At 49.6% G+C, this 18,659-nt stretch overlaps 1 protein-coding gene across 1 annotated transcript; it reads right to left on the bottom strand.

Moving 5' to 3' along the window:
* Nucleotides 1-5,092: 5,092 nt before the first annotated feature.
* Nucleotides 5,093-11,172, bottom strand: LOC124309827 (uncharacterized). Its single transcript, XM_046773560.1, has 3 exons — nucleotides 10,865-11,172; nucleotides 8,220-10,593; nucleotides 5,093-8,167 (listed from the first exon to the last, which is right to left on the bottom strand). The coding sequence occupies exons 1-3, from the start codon at nucleotides 11,170-11,172 to the stop codon at nucleotides 5,093-5,095; spliced, it is 5,757 nt and encodes a 1,918-aa protein (XP_046629516.1).
* Nucleotides 11,173-18,659: the final 7,487 nt, after the last annotated feature.

The following is an 18,659-nucleotide window of genomic DNA, read 5'->3' as shown; positions in this document are numbered from 1 at the left end:
TCGGAACCCCGAGGTAATAGTAGGGGAGCCTAAGAGGCTAAATGGTAAGTCACTTTAGCGCTGCGAGAATCTATTGGATCATAAAGATCAGATACTAAAAAGAAAAAAAGTTTATATGATATATGCTCTTTTACTGCCGGGGGAAGTAGGTACTAATTTTCAAAAATGTAAAAAAAATTCATTATAGAGAAATACTCGAGTGCGTCAGACTTTAATATCGTATACGCCCTATGTGCTTCCGGTAACAGAGAAGTATTAATCTGCCGCCTTACAAGTCGGGGGTGGCAGCACGAAGGGGTAGAAAATGGAAAAAAAAAAACTTATTCAAGCTTATCAGATATTCAGGGGTAATGTTCAGTGACCTCTAAAAGGTATCCTATTCAAAAGACTGACGATTTGGATGCAGTCAGAACTCACAGCCGATTTTCGAAAATGTGAAAAAAAATAGTCACCTTGAAATACTCAAGCTCATAAGATTTATATGCAGACAGTTCAGCTCGATATCCTTGTTGTGCTCACCTATAATCTGATAATTATGTGGAGGAATTTCATTGTTCTGACAGCTTAAGGTAGTACCATGACATGTAAAGTACACCAATAGTCAATGGCTATTGTTTTCTTTCTCACTCGCTAATGCTGTCTTTCTTTACCGACTATCGCTCACTTACTTCCACTCACGTGAATCATCGCAAGTCACCAACTTTGAAAATTATTTACGAAAAAATAAAAACTGCTTGTTTATGTGTTTTTTTTGAAAAAAATTACTTGTTATATCCTCAATTAATAATTCTCAGTTTTTGAAAACAATTCTAAGAAAAATATGGCTGTTATTAAATAAAATGACTTTTAAGTTTTTTAAAACACAACAAACAAACCAAAGCGTCCCAAATCTACGAACACGACCGCGTTGTATTGTGATCAGCTGAGATTGCATCATGGCCGCAAAAAAGTAGTGGAGGGACGGTGCGAGAGAGTGAGAAATAGAGAAAGAGTGAGAAGGGGAGAGAGGCGCGGAGTGGGAAATACATAGTTCTCAGCACTTGCACGTACCTCACTTTATCAATAATTTTAGCTTTTTCACGTTGTAGAAACCGTCAGATTATATTGTAACGTTCTTGACGTTACGTTAATAAAATATAGATCCGCGAGTTTACTTATTAAGTCAAAGAAATCAAGAGCGTGAATGAAATATTGTGAAAATGCTTTTAATGCGTAATATGTGTTTCTCGTTTAAAGTCTGAAACAAGACTGTTTTTACAATAATGTCGGTTGGCGCAGCAACCTTATTCTTTTCAAAGACATAAGAGGTTTATAAACGTCTTTTATCTATGCTGACTACTAGATCATTAAAGAGGAAGCAAAACGGGTGATTTCACCCTTTGTAACACTACTCCCCCCCAAGGAAAAGAGTCGTCCCGACTCGGGAAAGATAAAACAATTATAAAAGTAGTCTAGTAGTCAGTGCTCAAAGGTGAGTTGGAGCTGTGGCTCTAACAATTCAAAAATTCCCTTTTTTACTATCTGGCATTTGCCCACAGTCTCAAGGTAAACCACAGAAAACCTTGAGCAGATAGTTGAGCGTTAAATAATTTCAAAAATTTATGTGCCTTGTTTTTACGAAGGTAAGTGTTATCTAGTGTCATGTGGCTTCATGAATTCGAAGACGACAAAATCATCCGGATCGCCGTCGAAAAGAAAATCCATTCCTCTTCAGGGAAAATAGTGCGGTGAAACAAACACAGATGTACGACGAGGCGGGAAACGATACATGGAAGAACTCTCGGTCCTAGGCAACATAAAACTGATTCCCTCTGAAAACCGGCACAGGAGACAGGGAAAAGGAATGGGTGACTGAATCCAAGGCTTCTTCAGAGACAGCACACCCTAGAGTTTGGAGGACAAATGTGAGAGGTGGTATAATAATTCAAATTCACTAAGTGAATTTGGGAGAATACTTGAATAAAATAAATTAAATATGTATTCAAAAGAAAAGAAACGATCTTATCTGAATCATTTCTGCGTCCTTCTTCAAAATAAGACCACCAGTCATCTTCAGGAATCAGGGAAAGATTGGATGGGAAAAGGCTGTGTCAAGTAACCTGAAAAAGTACCCACAAAAACTGACACTTAAGGTTAATAAAATGTGAAAATCAAGCAATCGCTCATCGACCTCGAAAAATAATCGTGGCTCTTTTCACATTAATAAACCAAAGCCTATCCGACACAAAACTCGATTCTGAAGAAGAAATTTCTAGAAGGAAAGAAAAATTTTAGGAAAACAAAAGATTATTTGAAAACAATCAACTTCTTATATTGAAAATATCAGATCGTTGTTGTTCTCCGGCCGGCACGGACGCCGGCCGGGGCGTCCTCCCATTTTTCCAATTAATTTCCTAAAAAGAAACTTCCCCAATCTCCCCGGTTGTCCCACACTTTGTTGATAGTGTGTCAGACAACCCTACTCCCCCTAGCACGCTTCGTGCGGAGAGCGACAGCCAACCGCGAGCCCGAAGAAGGTACTTGACCAGGACTCGACACTGATCGACACGACAACGGTCCTTGGAGCCGCGCTGAAATCCGGCTCCTTCTCAACGATAATAAATGTAAGCTCTTTGAAAAGTTTATTAATCAAAAGAAATGATTCAATTCTAATTGAAAAGATCCAAATGAAAAGAGCAAACCCATCTCAAAATCACTCTCTCTTACTTATAGAGCAACGCTTGAAGCAACATTAGGTTCGACGTAGTAAAATCGAGCCGACCAAAACCCGATTTCGTCTAAACGTCATCACGCCTCGAACCTACAAAATGGAGACCAGCTACGCAAAATATCGATTGCAAGAGAATGAATTTTTTTAAAACATAACCTTTCACAATCTTTATGTTTTTTTTTTCAATAAAGAAAATCTATTTTATCATTTTTTTTTTTTTATGTCTTTTACTTAATTAAGTGAATCCCTTAATAAAGCAAGTACGAGTTAACTATATACTATCCGCATGTTAAGGAAATACAAAAATCTTTAAAAACTTGATCGGCTGTAGCTTCTGCATTGATAACTAAAACAGGAGCCGATAAAGAAGAAAAGGTTTGTTTTACTAGCCAATCTTCATGAACCTCATGAATAGTTCTGAGTAGCTCTAAAGAAATACTCGATTCTTCCTCACGAGAACGGGAACTAACTCGAGCAAAAGAAGTTTCTGGGGAAACTCGCAAATAAACAATCAAATCTACTCTGAGCTCAGACGAGCGAATGAGAAGATCAAAATTTTTTGTCAATGAATGAGATTCGAAGTCGCGAAAATTACCTAACCTTCGACGAGCTTCTACAAAACAATTGCTACTGAATATCGATCTTTCCATCACCTTTACAGGCAATGAAGTCGTCTGCAGATGTCTGTCTAACATAACCATTTGAGCGAAATGCTGAAAATAATAGCAATAACGATCTGGGTTCTGATACATCAAATCTAAAAGATTGATTCCAGCTACATTTCGATATTCCTCAAGAGGTTCCAAAAGTGTACAGACCTGGCGATCTGCTAAAAACCTCTTGGTGAAAGTTGTTTTTCCGCATCCGATATTTCCTTCTATATTAATCGTAAGCGGTCGAGTTTTACTCAAATGAATTCCGAAAGGTAAATTCTTTTCTCCCAATCGATGACCGACTGTAAAGAAGGCCAAGTCGATCACAGTCGTCAAGGGTGTTCGTTTGGAGATCTAACCTCGAAGGATGTTCCTGGTTTTGGAGAGACTGTTCCAGGTTGATCCTCTTCAAAAGGAGCAAGACGATCCGAGTGAACCACTTTCTGACGCGAATGAGGAGATCTTCGGATTCTATAAACAACATCATTTATCCGGTTAACCACTAAGTAAGGGCCTTCCCAATTTCTTTGTAGCTTTGGACATCGTTCTTTCGGTCTTCGAGGTTGGAAGAGCCAGACAGAATCTCCAGGATTAAATTTCAAATCTCTGGCTCGAATATCATAACGAGTTTTTAATTTATCTGAAGCCATAGAAATTCTATTCCTAGCAAAGTGATGAATTTCTTCTAAACGTTGTTGTAATAAAAAGGCATAATCTGTTTGATGCTGTCTTTGCACAGGAACAGGGCCTTTCTCTCAATCTGACGGAAGTCGAAGATTTCGTCCAGTAAGCATGAGGGCTGGCGTCTGCTTCGTTGTCTCATGAATCGCAGATCTGTAAGATAAGAGGAAGAAAGGGATCCAGGAGTCCCAGTCTCTCTGATTCTGCTCTACGAAGGACGACAAATACTGTAACAAAGTCCGATTCAGACGCTCTATCATGCCGTCAGATTGCGGATGCAAAGGAGTTGTACGAGTTTTTCTAACCCCTAAAATCTGAGTGACCTCTTTCATTAAGGTTTTTTTTTTTTTTTTTTTTTGATAACGCTGGTAAAAATGCCTTATGCACACCCTGGAGCTTCGCGCAAGAAGCTTCAGGGTAGTGTGGGACTCGCACCCACTAAAAAACCAGCGGCCACTCTGGTACGAGTAGGGGGGACTCCCCGGAACCGCGCGAGGCATAACCTCAGGGATCCCCCCGGCACCTTCGCGGTTACGCGCGGACCTTGCTTTAACGCCTATCCAGGAGTTGCGCCTCCCGGCTCCCCCCCGCTACATCCTATGCTCCGTGCCCTCTTGCGAAGGACGACCCTGCCCGCTGGTGGGGCATCTTCTGTCGACGCTACGACGAGAGCTCCGCTTAACGGAGCTGCCAAGCGTATGGAGACCCCCACTTGGTGCTCGATTTTCGCGATATTGAGCGCCCTGCCCTTGCGGATCCGGGGGAAGATGGATCCGGCGCGACCGTCACATCCGCTGTCCCTGGGCCGGGGGCCGAAGAGAGAGAGGCAGAAGAAGAAGAAGAAGAAGAGGGGGCATGGCCGGAATGACCCTATCGTCACCCTACCGCCTAACGTCTCACCTATCCTGGCACCAGATTCCAAGTTGCCCTGCACCCCTCCTCTCCCCTCCACCCCCGAACCGCGGCCCCGACCCAAAGGACGGGGCTGAGGTCGACCGGTGTCCCGTCCCGCAAATCCGTTTGGACCCCTGCCCGCGTAGGTCTGAGCCTACGTCATGCCCGCGCTTACACGCGAACCACCCCCGTTTCTCCCGCTCACGCGGGTCGCGCGGTGCACGCTGCGCTGCGTTCGCTGTCGTAACCGCTCCCGCTGTTCCTTGGCCGTCATAACCCGCTCCGCGAAGCTAGCCACCGCCACCCATCCCTCTCTAGACCCTACCATAGCCCTGATCAGGCCAGGCGGTGTCAGATCCTCCCCTACGACGCGCTTTAGGGCATCCCTCTCGTCTCTCCACGCGGGGCACGCCTCCACCGTGTGGCTCACCGTGTCTTCCTCCAGCCGGCAGTACCAGCAGGTCGGCCTCTCCGTTTTCCCTATTCTATATAAGAAATCCGCGAAATACCCGTGGCCTGTCAGGACTTGGGTCACACGGAAAGTCATGCTTCCGTGTGCCCTGTCGAACCATCCCGTCCAGTTCGCTAGGATAGCTAATCTCAACCTCTCGCTGGGGAGCCCCGCACTTCCGAGGTCCACCCTCCATTGCTCGCGGGCTACGCGCAGTTCCTCTTCCCTAATCGCTTTGGCCATGCTCTGGGACCACGTCCTGGTCGACCGCAGTTCACGCACTCTGTGGAATGTGCGCTCGTACGCATTAGCCACTAGGTATAGTGGCGGGGTCCTGGCCAGCATCGAAACGGCCACGAAGGAGGCCGTGCGATATGCCGCAACTACTCTCGCGCATATCCCTCTCTGACACCTCGTTATTACCTGCTGGATGTACTTTGAGGACCTCGCCACATCCCCCCACACCGGAGCGCCGTACATTATCACCGCGAATAAAGTTTGCGCATAAAGCCTACGCCTGGATTCGGATGGCCCCCTCAGGTTTGGCATCAGCCTCGCTAGTGTCCTCGTGACACCCCCTAGCCTAGTCTCCATGGACGCGAAGTGCGCTTTGAACGTTAGGCCGGGATCCAGTCGCACCCCCAGGTACTTCATGGACCCCGACAGTAGCACCCTCTCCGCACCAACTCTGACGTCTGGGGTGTTTGGTGCATCCCCCCTTTTCAAGCGCCGGAATAAGACAGCTTCCGTCTTGCTCGCCGCCACCGTGAGGCCTAGGCCCGAAATTCGCCGGACTACCCTGGCTACCATCGCATTTGCCAGTGCTACCGCTGTGGATGGATCCCCAGCGGAACTCAAAACCAGCGTGTCATCCGCGTAGCAGACAATAGCACAGTCTGCAACCCCCTCCCCCCGCAGAACCTCGTCGAAAGTCAAGTTCCATAGCAGGGGGCCGAGAACCGAGCCCTGTGGGACCCCGGCCGTCACTGCCAGACTCCTCAGTTCTCCATCTCCGTTTGTGTATTCCACGTACCTGTCCCACAGGTAGGAATCCAGGACCCGTCGAAGATACTCCGGAGCCGCTTTGTCCTCAAGTGCGTCCCTTATGGATGGCCATGGCAAACTATTGAATGCGTTGGCGATGTCGAGAGACACAGCCACCGCGTAGCCCCCATTCTCCGTGGCGTTTTCCACGAATCGTCGCACCCTTAGCAGAGCATCGTTCGTGGATCGCCCTTCCCGAAACCCGTACTGGTCCTCGGACAAGCACGCCCGAGGATTCCCCTCCATCCATTTGCCCAGCCGAGCCACCAGGATCCTCTCGAACATTTTACCCACCTCGTTCAGGAGGCATATCGGCCTTACTTTGGGGATAGGTCCGGTGGGTGCTCCCCCCTTAGGGATGAGCACCAGTCGAGCCTTCTTCCATGGCAGCGGAACGACTCCTTCTCGCAGGCAGAGGCTGAAATTCCTCGACAGTAGTGCGATCATTCCCTCCGGAACTTTCGCCCACGCGCTTCCCTTAACGCCATCCGGTCCCGGGGCGACATTGCGCGAGCATGCCTTTTTAAGCGCAGCTCGAACCTCGTCCGCCGTGACCGCCCACCGTTCGTCCCACCGACAGCCGCTCTGGGCCCTCGGAACGCATCCATCACCCCTCGGGAAGAGGGCATCAAGGAGGCTCCTGAGGGTATTCTCCTCCAGCGTCTCCGTCAACCCTCTTTGGGAGCTTCGCAGTTTGCCTAGCACCAATTTGTAAGAGAGACCCCATGGATCCGCTTCCACGGAGCTGATGAGGTCTCTCCACGCCTTGGCCTTGGCCGCTTTTATGCCGTCTCGGAGCACCCTCTTGGCGGCCCGATACTCGGCCTCTTTTTCCTGACGGTCATCAGCCGTCCGTCTTCCCCTAGCGAGGCGCCTCCTCGCCGCTATGCAGGACCTGCGTATATCGGCCAGCTCCTCGCTCCACCAGTATGTCGCTTTCCTGGAGCGATTCCCCGTACGAGCTCTCGGCGCGGCTGCGTCGCAGGCCTGCGTCATGGCACGCTCGATCCATCCTGCAAGGCCCTCTGGCGTCGTATAGTCCCCTCCAGTTGGTCCCCAGGAAAGGGTGAGGGACAGAGCATCTGTCAGATGTTCCGGACTGAACTTCGACCAGTTCCAGCGCATGTGGCCCTTTCTACCCCTGTGCTCTGCGCGTCTAGGGGTACCGACCTCGTACGAGATGTACCGGTGGTCGGATAGTGTTTCCGTCTCCTCCAACACCCGCCACCCCTTGATCACGGGTACAAGATTAACTGACGACCACGTCAGGTCGACGACGGATGACCCCTGTGCCCTAATGCATGTCGCCGTCCTCCCAGCGTTGTGGAGACGTACACAGCATGATGCCGCCCACTCCTCGAGCAGCTCTCCCCTTCGGTTGGACCCAGATGGGTCCCAGGTCGGCGAGCGGGCATTGAAATCCCCCCCCACCAGTACCCCCCTCCCACTGTTCCCCGCTATCTGGATCACCCGAGCCAGGTCGTCCAGATGCTCAGTGAACTCCGCTATCAGAATGTTCGGGGATATATACACCGATATGGCAATTATATCCCCGAACTTAGCGGCCACGTACCCTCTTCCCCTTTTGACGAGCGAGCCCCCGCGGACGTTACCCTCTGCCCTCCAGTATATGGCCGCCCGGCCATCGTCACTGCTAAGCCAAGTGGCCACGCTTGGGGTAGCGTACGGCTCGGATACGAGGCACACGTCGATTTCCCTTTCGAGCACTACTTGCTTCAGTAGGTCCTGAGCCCCCCTACTATGGTTTAGGTTACACTGTATGTACCTGACCATTCTCGCTTGCATTAGTCGCGGGCCTCCGACCCCGTTCGCCGACGGATGTACAACGTCCCGAACCCATCCTGTGGGCGCTGTCTATCCCTCTTCCCTCGCAGACCGCGCACTTGGGGTTGGCCGTGCAATCTCGCGCCTGGTGGCCCTCAGCGCTGCACCTGTAGCACGCGGCCCGGCGCTCTGTCGACGCCTTGCACATACTCCCTATATGGCCAAAGCCCCAGCACTTGTAGCATTGCCTAGGGCGCGCCTCCAGCAGCTCTACCCTGGCCGTGGTCCAGCCGATCCTCACCTTGCCCTTCTTCGCGACAGCCACAGCTGCCCTCAGGGGGCACTGTGCCCACGCGCTGTATAGTCCATTCGGTGTCCTCCTCGGGACACCTACACGGACCTCCTCCACCTTACAGCCACCCTGCTCGGCTAGGGTGCGAGCCAGTTCCTCGGTGGACACTGAGTCATCCAAGCCCAGGACTCTCAGTTCGCCCTTGATAACCGGCCTTGTCACTGAGACTGCGTTGCCGTATTTATCAAGGATTACTCTGGTCAGCTGCGCCGCTAGAGCGTCCGCCTTCCTCGTATTCTCGGGGCCAGGAATCTCAATGAGAACCCCCCCGTTAGCTGCCCGCCGCACCCTCGTCTCCTCTATACCAAGCTCCGCGAGTTGTATTTTCTCGCGTGCGAACTTGAGTATTTCCGCATACGGGGTGTTCTCCTCTCTGCTTTTGATAGCAACGGCTGCTGTCCTCGGTGCTTTACGGCGAGCCACCGTGGGTCTGTCCTCCCCGGTACGCCGCAGGGCCCCTGTTGGGGCAGTCTGTGTGGCTTCCACTGCTGCCCCACTCGGCACTCCCACCCCAAGGCGCTTTCCTTTTCTCTTCCTCTTCGTACTCCAGCCGCCCCTACCGTTCTCTGCATCGGCGCCGTCATCGACTTCCATCGGAGTGTCGGTCGCACCCCGGTCACCCGAGGACCTCTGCACCTTCTCCGTGGTGGCCTGCTTGCCGCGAGGTTGTGCCGTACCCTTACCAAGAGGGTCTTGGTCAGCTGCTCCGCTCTTGCTCGAGGCATCGAGGAGCAGGAGGGATATCCTACCCACCTCCTCTCGTACCTGTTTCAGGGCCGCGGACTGTCTGGCCATCTCCTCGTCCCTGACCCTGTCACTGTCCGGGATGAGTCGAAGTTCGGATCCCGTTAAGCGAAGTTCGAACTCCGAAGCACCCGCTGATGTCGCCGTCGTCGGCCCCTCATTGGCCTCCACCTCGCTCCTCCTAGTGGCCGCTCCCAGGTCAAGCACCATCGTCGTTTGGGCGGCTTCCGACCGTCGCTCGCCGGCTCTCGCCACAGGGCCCCTGCTGGCAACCTGTGCGTATGAGCTTGTCGCCCGGTTCGCTATTTCTGTCTGAGGCCTCTCTCGGCCTTGTCGATTTTTCTCGAGTTCCCGTTGGAGCTCGTCCCTTTCCCTACGGGTATCACGCAACTGAGCCTCTAGGTCCGTGTTGCGCGCCTGGAGGAGAGCGGGGTCACCCGCTGCCTCCGCTTTCACGGTGAGTGTAAGTAGGGCCTCCTTCGCCAAACCCACCTTTCTCTTTATTTCGCCACTCAGCCTGCCCTGCATGGATTTGCACCTCATCCTTACGGCGTCTATATCCTCGAGCCACTCCATTAGTTGTGCCCCAAGGTCCGATGCTGTCATGAGCCTGTATTCCACAGGGCCTGCCCCCTGCGGGATTTTCTTTGGGGACCTAGCCCCGGCTCTGACCTTCCTTTTCCCCACTAAAGGGTTCTTTGTTGGCCGCCGGTTCGAGCCCTGCGCGCTCCACTCTGACCCAGACTCCCCTGCTTCGGAGTCGTCTTCCAGGTAATTTCCCTTGACGATAGCTGTGCACCTCTTCTGGCGCTTCTGGCGAGCTCCCAGAAGCGTCTGTGCTGCCTCCTCCTCGCCTGAGGGGCTGGCCGTTCCCTTCCCCTCCCCCGCGGTAGTCACAGTTTGATGCCGCGGTTTCTCTTTCTCTTCTACCTCGAGTCTGCGCGGGAGGAAGAGCTCCCCGTCCGAGAGTGCAGCGTTCTCGGGCGGCGTTAGCTCGTCCCCCTTTCGTTTATTCCCCTGCTGCTGCTGCTGGTGCCGCGTGGGTGTCTCCTCGGGCACCACCTGTGGCGGTGTGTTGATTCCCCCCGCAGTCTCCGCCAAAACGTTGGGTGCAAGTGAATGCCCTGGCGTACCCCCCGGCTCCGTGTTTCCGAGAGGGGGCCAGCTAATGCCCCGCACAAGTGTCTGTCCTCGCGCGCGCGCGCCCCTGCCCCTCGCGTGCCCCCGCGAGCCCTTGCTATCCAGGTGCTCTTGCACCTCTCTTTGTTTCACCTTCTGCCTACTCAATGTTAAATTATCCATATTGAAGTAATTGTTTGATTACGACGGTTCGGCCATCATGGCAGCCACACCGCGGTGTGGCATCTTTCCCCGCCGGAAAAAATCCTATCCCCTCGCATGGAAGCCGCTGTCGGTTTATCGGGTGGTCTGCCCTATCCATGCGAACCCCCCATCCCTAGCTCTTTCCAGTCGCCCGGCCGGGGATTCCCCTGCTAATCCGAGACAGGGTAGGCCACCGGCCGAGTAAGACCTTGCCGGATTTGCCCTACCGGACATCGGGTATGAGGAAATACTGACCAGGTAATCCTCCACGCATGCGCCCAGGGCACCAGGTTTGACTCCCAGATTGGCTCCAGTCAGCTGCAGGGAGCGGTTCTCCCACGTTGGACATGTGGTTTCCTGGGACCTTCGCCAGGGAACCGAGGTTCCGTGGACTAACGTTTACCCGTAGTACGCCACAGAGGTCCGGTAAAGGTACTGACTTCACCCGCAGCCCCGGTTGGTCGGCAACTACTCCTTCCTTGGTTAGTCTCTGAGAAATCGCCCCAGGAGCCCCAACCGCATCCCATGTACGCATCGCCCATTCAGATCACCATTCATACACCCAGCCCCAAAAGGCTGAGCCGACTGTTCTTAGTGGACGCTCGTCTAGAGTCACTTCCGCCACAAGGTTTTGAAGCCCCGGGGCGTCGGATCCCCAAGATTCATCGCGGCCGTCAAGCCCCTACACCACGACAAGGTGACAGCCGACGTAGGGGTCTTTCATTAAGGTTGACTCAAAATTTCGGCCTTGATCAGTATGAAGTTCTAGAGGAACTCCGTGTCTACAAATAAACTCTTTAACAAATGCCTGTGCTACAGTGGAGGCTTCTTGATCAGCGAGAGGAACCACTTCAGGCAACTTAGTAAAACAATCAGCAATAACCTGAGCATATTTATTTCCAGAATGGGTTAACGGGAGAGGTCCGAGAATATCCATCGCTATCCTTTCAAATGGAGCTCCCACGTTGTAAATTTGAAGAGAGCTTTGTCCTTTCGCTCGAGGTCCTTTCTTTGCCGTGCAGATTCGGCATCTTCGGCACCATTCCTCAACGTCCGTCCGGCAACGGGGCCAAAAGTAGAAGTTGCGAATTCTGCCCAAAGTTTTATTTGAGGCGAAGTGTCCGCCTGCAGGAGAATCATGATGAAGAGCAAGAATCTCTGGAACTCGTGACCTGGGAACCAAAAGTTGCCACCTGATTTCTTTCAAGTCTGCAGATTCCCATTTTCGGTATAAAATTCCATCAATTAAAAGGATAGAGTCCCATTGAGCCCAATAAATTTTCAAATCTGGCCCGGCTAAAGATATATCCTGCCAGTCCGGGCGAGTTTCTGCTTCTTTCCAAGACTTCACTTGATTCAAAGTGTCGTCCTCTTGTTGTGATTTTCTCCATTTCTCCTGGTTATTTTCGAAAGAAATCTTCCGTATTATAAGAGAGGGGTCACGATTTTTCTTTCATCGTGCACACTGTTTACACTCTGGCATTTCCTTGCAGGGTCTTCGAGAGAGAGCATCGGCGTTTCCACGATGAATTCCTGCTCGATGACGAATATCAAAATCGTACTGACCGAGCCTTTCTAACCATCTAGCTACCTGACCTTCAAGAGATTTGAACGAAAGTAGCCACCTGAGAGAAGCATGATCTGTACGTATCAAAAATCTCCTACCGTACAGATAATAGTGAAAATGTTCTACGGTCTTAACGACAGCTAAAAGCTCTCTACGAGTGACACAATAATTCCTCTCGGTTTTACTCAAAACTCCGCTGAAATAGCTTATCACTCTCTCCTGACCTTCCTGAATTTGTGACAGAACCCCGCCTATTCCTGAAAGAGAGGCATCCGTATCTAAAATGAAAGGAATTTCGACCTCTGGATAAGCTAAAATCGGCGAAGAAATAAGATTTCCTTTCAATTTCTTGAAAGCCTCTTCGCATTCCGGGGTCCAGTCAAAAGGAATCTTGATTCCGGTCAAGTGATGGAGAGGTTTAGCTATACTAGCGAAACCTTTTACAAATCTTCTGTAATACGTACAAAGGCCTAAAAAGCTTTGAATTTGTTCTTTATTCTTAGGTGTCGGCCAAGAAGAAACCTTTTCCATCTTGGATGGGTTGGTCTTCACACCTTGTGCTGAGACGATATGTCCGAGGAAGCCTACTCCTTTCTGGAACAAATGGCATTTTTTCGGACTCATTTTTAGGCCTGCTTGCTTCAGTCTGGCGAAAACTTGTTTAAGATTTTGAACTTCTTCTTCAAAATTTTTGTCAAAGACGATTATATCGTCCAAATAAACAAGGCATATTTTGCCAGAGAGCCCATGGAGAACAGCCTCCATCATTCGTTCAAAGGTAGCCGGGGCATTACTCAAACCAAACGGCATAACCTTGAACTGCCATAATCCTCCTAAACCCGTAACGAAAGCTGTTTTTTCTTTATCTAGAGGATCCATTTCGACCTGCCAGTATCCGCTCTGAAGATCTATGGTGCTGAACCAATTTGCACCAGCTATCAGGTCAAGTGTCTCGTCGATTCTGGGTAGAGGGTGAGAATCCTTCTTCGTTATATCGTTCAGCTTCCTGTAATCGATACAAAATCGTTTGGATCCGTCCTTTTTGTTAACAAGGACGATTGGTGAGGCCCAGGGACTAGACGATGGTTCAGTAACATTGTTCTTTAGCATGTCTTCCACAAGCTTCTTCACCTTTTCTCGGGCGTTGAGAGCGAGTCTTCGAGGAGCTTGTTTTATTGGTGAACTCTCTCCGACGTCGATCTTGTGCTTGACAGAAGTACATCGGCCCTTATCACCACTATCTTTGGCGAAAGAATCTATAAACTCTAGCAAAAGAGATTCAAACGATTCTACCTGAGCTGATTTTAACGAAATCGAAGATTTCTCAACAAGTCTCTGTAAATGTGAAGGAAAACGTTGTTGCAAATCATCCTCCGAAAGTTCTATTTCCCGAATTCTAGGAGGGGTCCAATAAATTCCATTCCTATTCGTACAAAGAGTTATTTCGCGATTGTTTGAAGCTAGTGAATTTCTCTTAGTCGAGATAACACAGTTATGAGCTGTAAGAAAGTCTATTCCCAAAATACCTTCATCCTCTATATCTGCTATAAAAACCTTATGTGGAGAGTCGATACACCCAAAAAGGTTAATTTGGACAGTAGCCTGTCTCAAAACCGGGTTCGTCTCTCCAGTGGCTGTTTGCAGAGAAAAAGAGGGAACAATTTGGTCATCGGATTTGAAGAGATCCGATCGAACTACGTTGACTTCCGCGCCCGTGTCTATTACCCATAGACAATCGACGCCATTAACAGTACCACGCGCGTTAAGACCAGACTGTCGTAGACTTCTAATTAAAAACTGTTCTCTAAGAGGGCTTTCACTTCTAACAATCTGCGATGATTTTCGCCCTGACAAATCATCTGAAATTAGTTTTTTGGGTGAGTTCCTGTTGAAGAACTCGATTGAGGATTTGCTTCCCCTATTTCTATATTTTTCTTACGCCAGTTATAAGAGTTTGAATTCGAGCCTTGCATCGGTTCTTTACTAATTTTTTTGATTAGAAAACAATGATTGGCGTCGTGACCTATTTTTTTACAAAATATACAGGTCAAGCCGGTTTGACTCGTCATGACTGCGTTCTTATTTACACGCTTGTTTTGCTGGTTATGAAAAGAACCTCGATTTCTTGGTTTAAAATTACTATTACTATTTTTATTTCTATAATTTTGAGGTTTTGACTCCTCCGAGTGTTCAAAACTTCGTCTTTCTGAGGTGTTTTCGGACACCTCAATCCGACAAAACCGGTTCAACCAAAAATATTGTTTCCTCATTGCCTCCACCTCGAGGGCTTTGGCCGTTGCCTCTCGCAGAGAAGTGAGGCCCGATGTTCCAACGGCCATTTTAAATTCTGGATCACTAATTGCGTTTAAAAAGGCTTGAGTCGCTAATAAATTACGAGACGGCTCGTGATCTGGCAACGCTACACGTGAAAGCCGTTCTATATCCTGGCTAGGAGACGCGAGGTCTTCGTCACGTCCTTGTCTCCTAGTCTGTAATTGAGTCGTGTACAGTTTCCTCAAGTGGTCATTTCCGTATCTCAACTTTAGTGCAGAGCTAAGTTTCTCATAATCGGAAATTTCTTCTCCAGACAACGCCGTCAAAACATTCAGAGCCGGCGTCCGAAGACAAGAGGCAAGGCTGTGGGCCCTCATGGCGGAGTCCCACTGATTATGCTTTGCAATAGTGTTAAATTGACGTTCATACTCTGCCCATGGAATCTTTCCATCAAAAATTGGCGGTTTCAAAGGATGAAAGGGTTTCTCATAAATCTGAGAAGTAACCCCAGGAAGTCTCGAATTATTCAATTGACTCAAATGAGAGTATTGAAGCTGAACCTGAGACAGAGGCTCGGAAAAATCAACCTCATTATTTACTCTGTTTCTACAAACTGGGGATTCATCTACTTCCCTAATAAAAGGCACAGACCTTGAGTCTCGAACATCCTGGATTTGTCCTGGATGTCGGATATCTTGAACAACGGGAACAGGAACAGGCAAGGGAACAGGAGAGGGAACAGGAGTAGCGACTCTAGAACCCTGTGGTGTAACAGCCGGTCCTCCAGTGCCACTCATTTGATGAACGGATTGAAGGGCCGCCACAGTCGTCCGAAGAAGGTCTTGAAGATTAGTTTCTGAACACTCTCGAGCCTCCCTTTCTCGCCTCCGTTGTTCTTGTTGCTCTTGAAGCAGCTGGATTAGTTGTTGCTGTTGTTGAGCAGCAGTTTCTTGTTGTTGTGTCAAGATCTTCAGTAAATCAAGTTGAGAGACCGCCGAAGGAGTTAGAAGAGGGTCTACTGAAGGTGATGAAATTTCTTCTGGAACCCTCGGATTTTCCATGAGAGAAGATTCTTCTCCACTTTCATTTCGACGTGAGCGCGTCATACGACTATTGCTCATTGTTTATTACACGCATTGAAGCGACTTTATTAAAAAGAAACTCAAGATCCCGCTTCTGACACCAAATGTAACGTTCTTGACGTTACGTTAATGGAATATGGATTCGCGAGTTTACTTATTAAGTCAAAGAAATCAAGAGCGTGAATAAAATATTGTGAAAATGCTTTTAATGCGTGATATGTGTTTCTCGTTTAAAGTCTAAAACAAGACTGTTTTTACAATAATGTCGGTTGGCGCAGCAACCTTATTCTTTTTAAAGACATAAGAGGTTTATAAACGTCTTTCATCTATGCTGACTACTAGATCATTGAAAAGGGAGCAAAACGGGTGATTTCACCCTTTGTAACAATATTATATCCGTAATTTTTACATGATTTCCTTAAAATTAAAATAAAAAAAATAACCGCGCTCGAATACTTCTAGGTGACGTTTTTTTTTTGCAAACTAATTACTCGCTTATTCTCATATATCATAATCGAATCGTCAGAATATTGAAATTGACGCTTTTTTTCATGTAATCAACTTACCTCCTATTAATCTGACGAGCTCGAATTAATTTAAGGATCGATTTTTTTTTACTAATCTGATTGGCTACCCTAGACGCACCCTTGTATATTAAGGGTTCATATATGGTGGTCGTTCATCACAGGGTGCAACGTTTCCTCCCTTATATTGTTCTGTCGCGCTTGAATACAACCCAAAATCCCCTCTTGGGCTCCCCTACTATAATGATTAGTAAGGTCAGATAGGGGCATTCGTATCGCAACGTCAGAGGTGTAATTCTTGGATTGTCGCAAGACGGATAGAAGCGAAAGCATTTGCCAAAAATGTTTTCTTCAATCAAGAACGGAAGTTGGAGGTTCGACAGCCGTCAGATACCGCCCTATTTTTAACCATAAACAATGCTAGCTAGCGATCCGCCGAAGTTCCTACGATGACTTGGCGGGCAGCTTTCGGGAAACCAAAGCTTTTGGGTTGCGGGGAAAGTATGGTTGCAAAGCTAAAACTTGTAGAAATTGACGGAAGGGCACATGCAGGAGTGGAGCCTGTGGCCTCATTTGACTCAACACGGAAAATCTCACCAGGCCCAGACACCGGAAGGAATGACAGATTGAGAGCTCTTACTTAATTTGGTGAGTGGTGCTGCATGGCCGTTCTTAGTTGATGGAGCGATTCGACTGGTTAATTCCGATAACGAACGAGACTCTAGCCTGCTAAATAGGCGTACCTTCCGGCATCTCGAAGGCCCTCGACTTCAGTCGGGCGGTTTTTACTACCGGTGTACAAATAAATCTTTTCAAAGAGACGGGCGGCTCCTGGCAGCACGAGATTGAGAAATAACATGTCTGTGGTGCCCTTAGATATTCTGGGCCGCACGCGCGCTACACTAAAGGAATCAGCATGTCTTTCCTGGCCGAACGGCCCGGGTAACCCACTGAACCTCCTCCGTGCTAATGCCTGGGGCTTGCAATTATTCCCCGTAAACAAGGAATTCCCAGTAAGCGCAAGTCATGAGCTCGCGTTGATTACGTCCCTGTCTGTTGTACACACTGCTCGCCACTTTTACCGATTGAATGATTAAGTGAGGTCCTTAGACTGGTACGCGGCAATGTCTCGGCATTGCCGATGTTGCCGAAGAAGATGACCAAACTGATCATTCAGAAAAAGTCAAAGTCGTAACAAGGTCCATAGACGAACCTGCGGAAGAATCGTCAACATTTCGTACTGCCGAAGCAGCGACTTGTACGCGCGGTGCTGTCGCCGCGAGAGCGGCGCGTACGTCCCGTTTTATGAACAAAATTCCATGAAACTTCGAACGACGTAACGCTCGGACTGGTTGCCGCGGCGCGCGACCTATACGCTGCGACAACGAACGCGGTGCTGATGCCAGATCAGTTGAGACCGGCGTCAACCGCGATCACGATGAGCGCTGTCGCCGACTAGACCCGCCCAACGATCGACTTGTGCCGAGGCATCAAACCGTAACTCCGCCTTCACCGCGGAGCAGCGGCGGGTCGTTTGCTTCTCCGGCCACCTCAATGCAGAGAGGGGACCGCTTTGCGGTCAGCTTTGACTCGTTTAACCCAGTCAGGCCGTACGAGTGCGACGTGCGAAACCGTTCGCAGACCTTCTCCGCGGGTAGCCTATCTGTGCCCGGGCGTCTGATTGCAATGCCGTTACCCCGCACGCATGCCGCGAACGCGGCAGGTTTCTGAGAGAATTTTCGCCCGTTTGAAAAAGCTCACGGCAGCCTTGAGGGCAGCGATACCCGGAACTCGCTGACGCGACCTACTGCCGTTCGCTGTCAATCATTTGCATTGCGAGTCGATCGGGTTCGGCCGGTTTATCCCGTCCGACACGTAAACTCGAGGCCCCGTCGGTTCCTGAACTTATCGCTTGGTCGAAACTTGATGTCAGGCGCGTGTTCCTTCCCGCGCGCAACCAACCAACGGCTGAAGCACGCAGCGCCGCGCTTACGACCACGGAAAGCCAGTAACAACCGAAATTGCAGCATTCACATGCAAAATTCGCATATATGCTTGGCTCGTGATTCGATGAAAATCGCAGCTGATTGCGCGTCAACTTATGAACTGCAGGACACATAAACATCGACATTTCGAACGCACACGACGGTCCACGAATATAATTCTCAGACCATGCCTGGCTGAGGGTCGTTTAACAACGACAAACGGCTCCGTCGGCAACGGTGCGAAAACCCTCTTGGGGAAACAATACCATGCTTCCGCGAGCCAATGACTGGGCGTTCGCCGTCCGAGTCACGCGCCAGTCACGTGGCAACGAGTGGCGTCGCCTCAAGCGAACACGTATGTTACGGTCACGACGCGTCGCCGAAGATCACGGGATCGAGCTGTCGCTGCCGTTCGTCTCGTTTCGGTGCTAGCAATAGTCAAGAGAACAAACGAAGTTGGCACGTCAACTCACGGACCAGTGCTCCGCGCGGTCGGTCTGCCGTTCATGTGGAAAAATTCCGCGAACGTGTCGCCGTGAGGCTTTCGAGTCTCCCGTACGGCAGGTGTTTACGGTCGTTTTCGTGGCTCG

The sequence above is a fragment of the Neodiprion virginianus genome, unplaced genomic scaffold (genome assembly GCF_021901495.1).
Source record: "Neodiprion virginianus isolate iyNeoVirg1 unplaced genomic scaffold, iyNeoVirg1.1 ptg000053l, whole genome shotgun sequence".
In the NCBI taxonomy this organism is placed as follows: Eukaryota; Metazoa; Arthropoda; class Insecta; order Hymenoptera; family Diprionidae; genus Neodiprion; species Neodiprion virginianus.
This window is presented reverse-complemented; position numbering and strand designations above follow the sequence as displayed.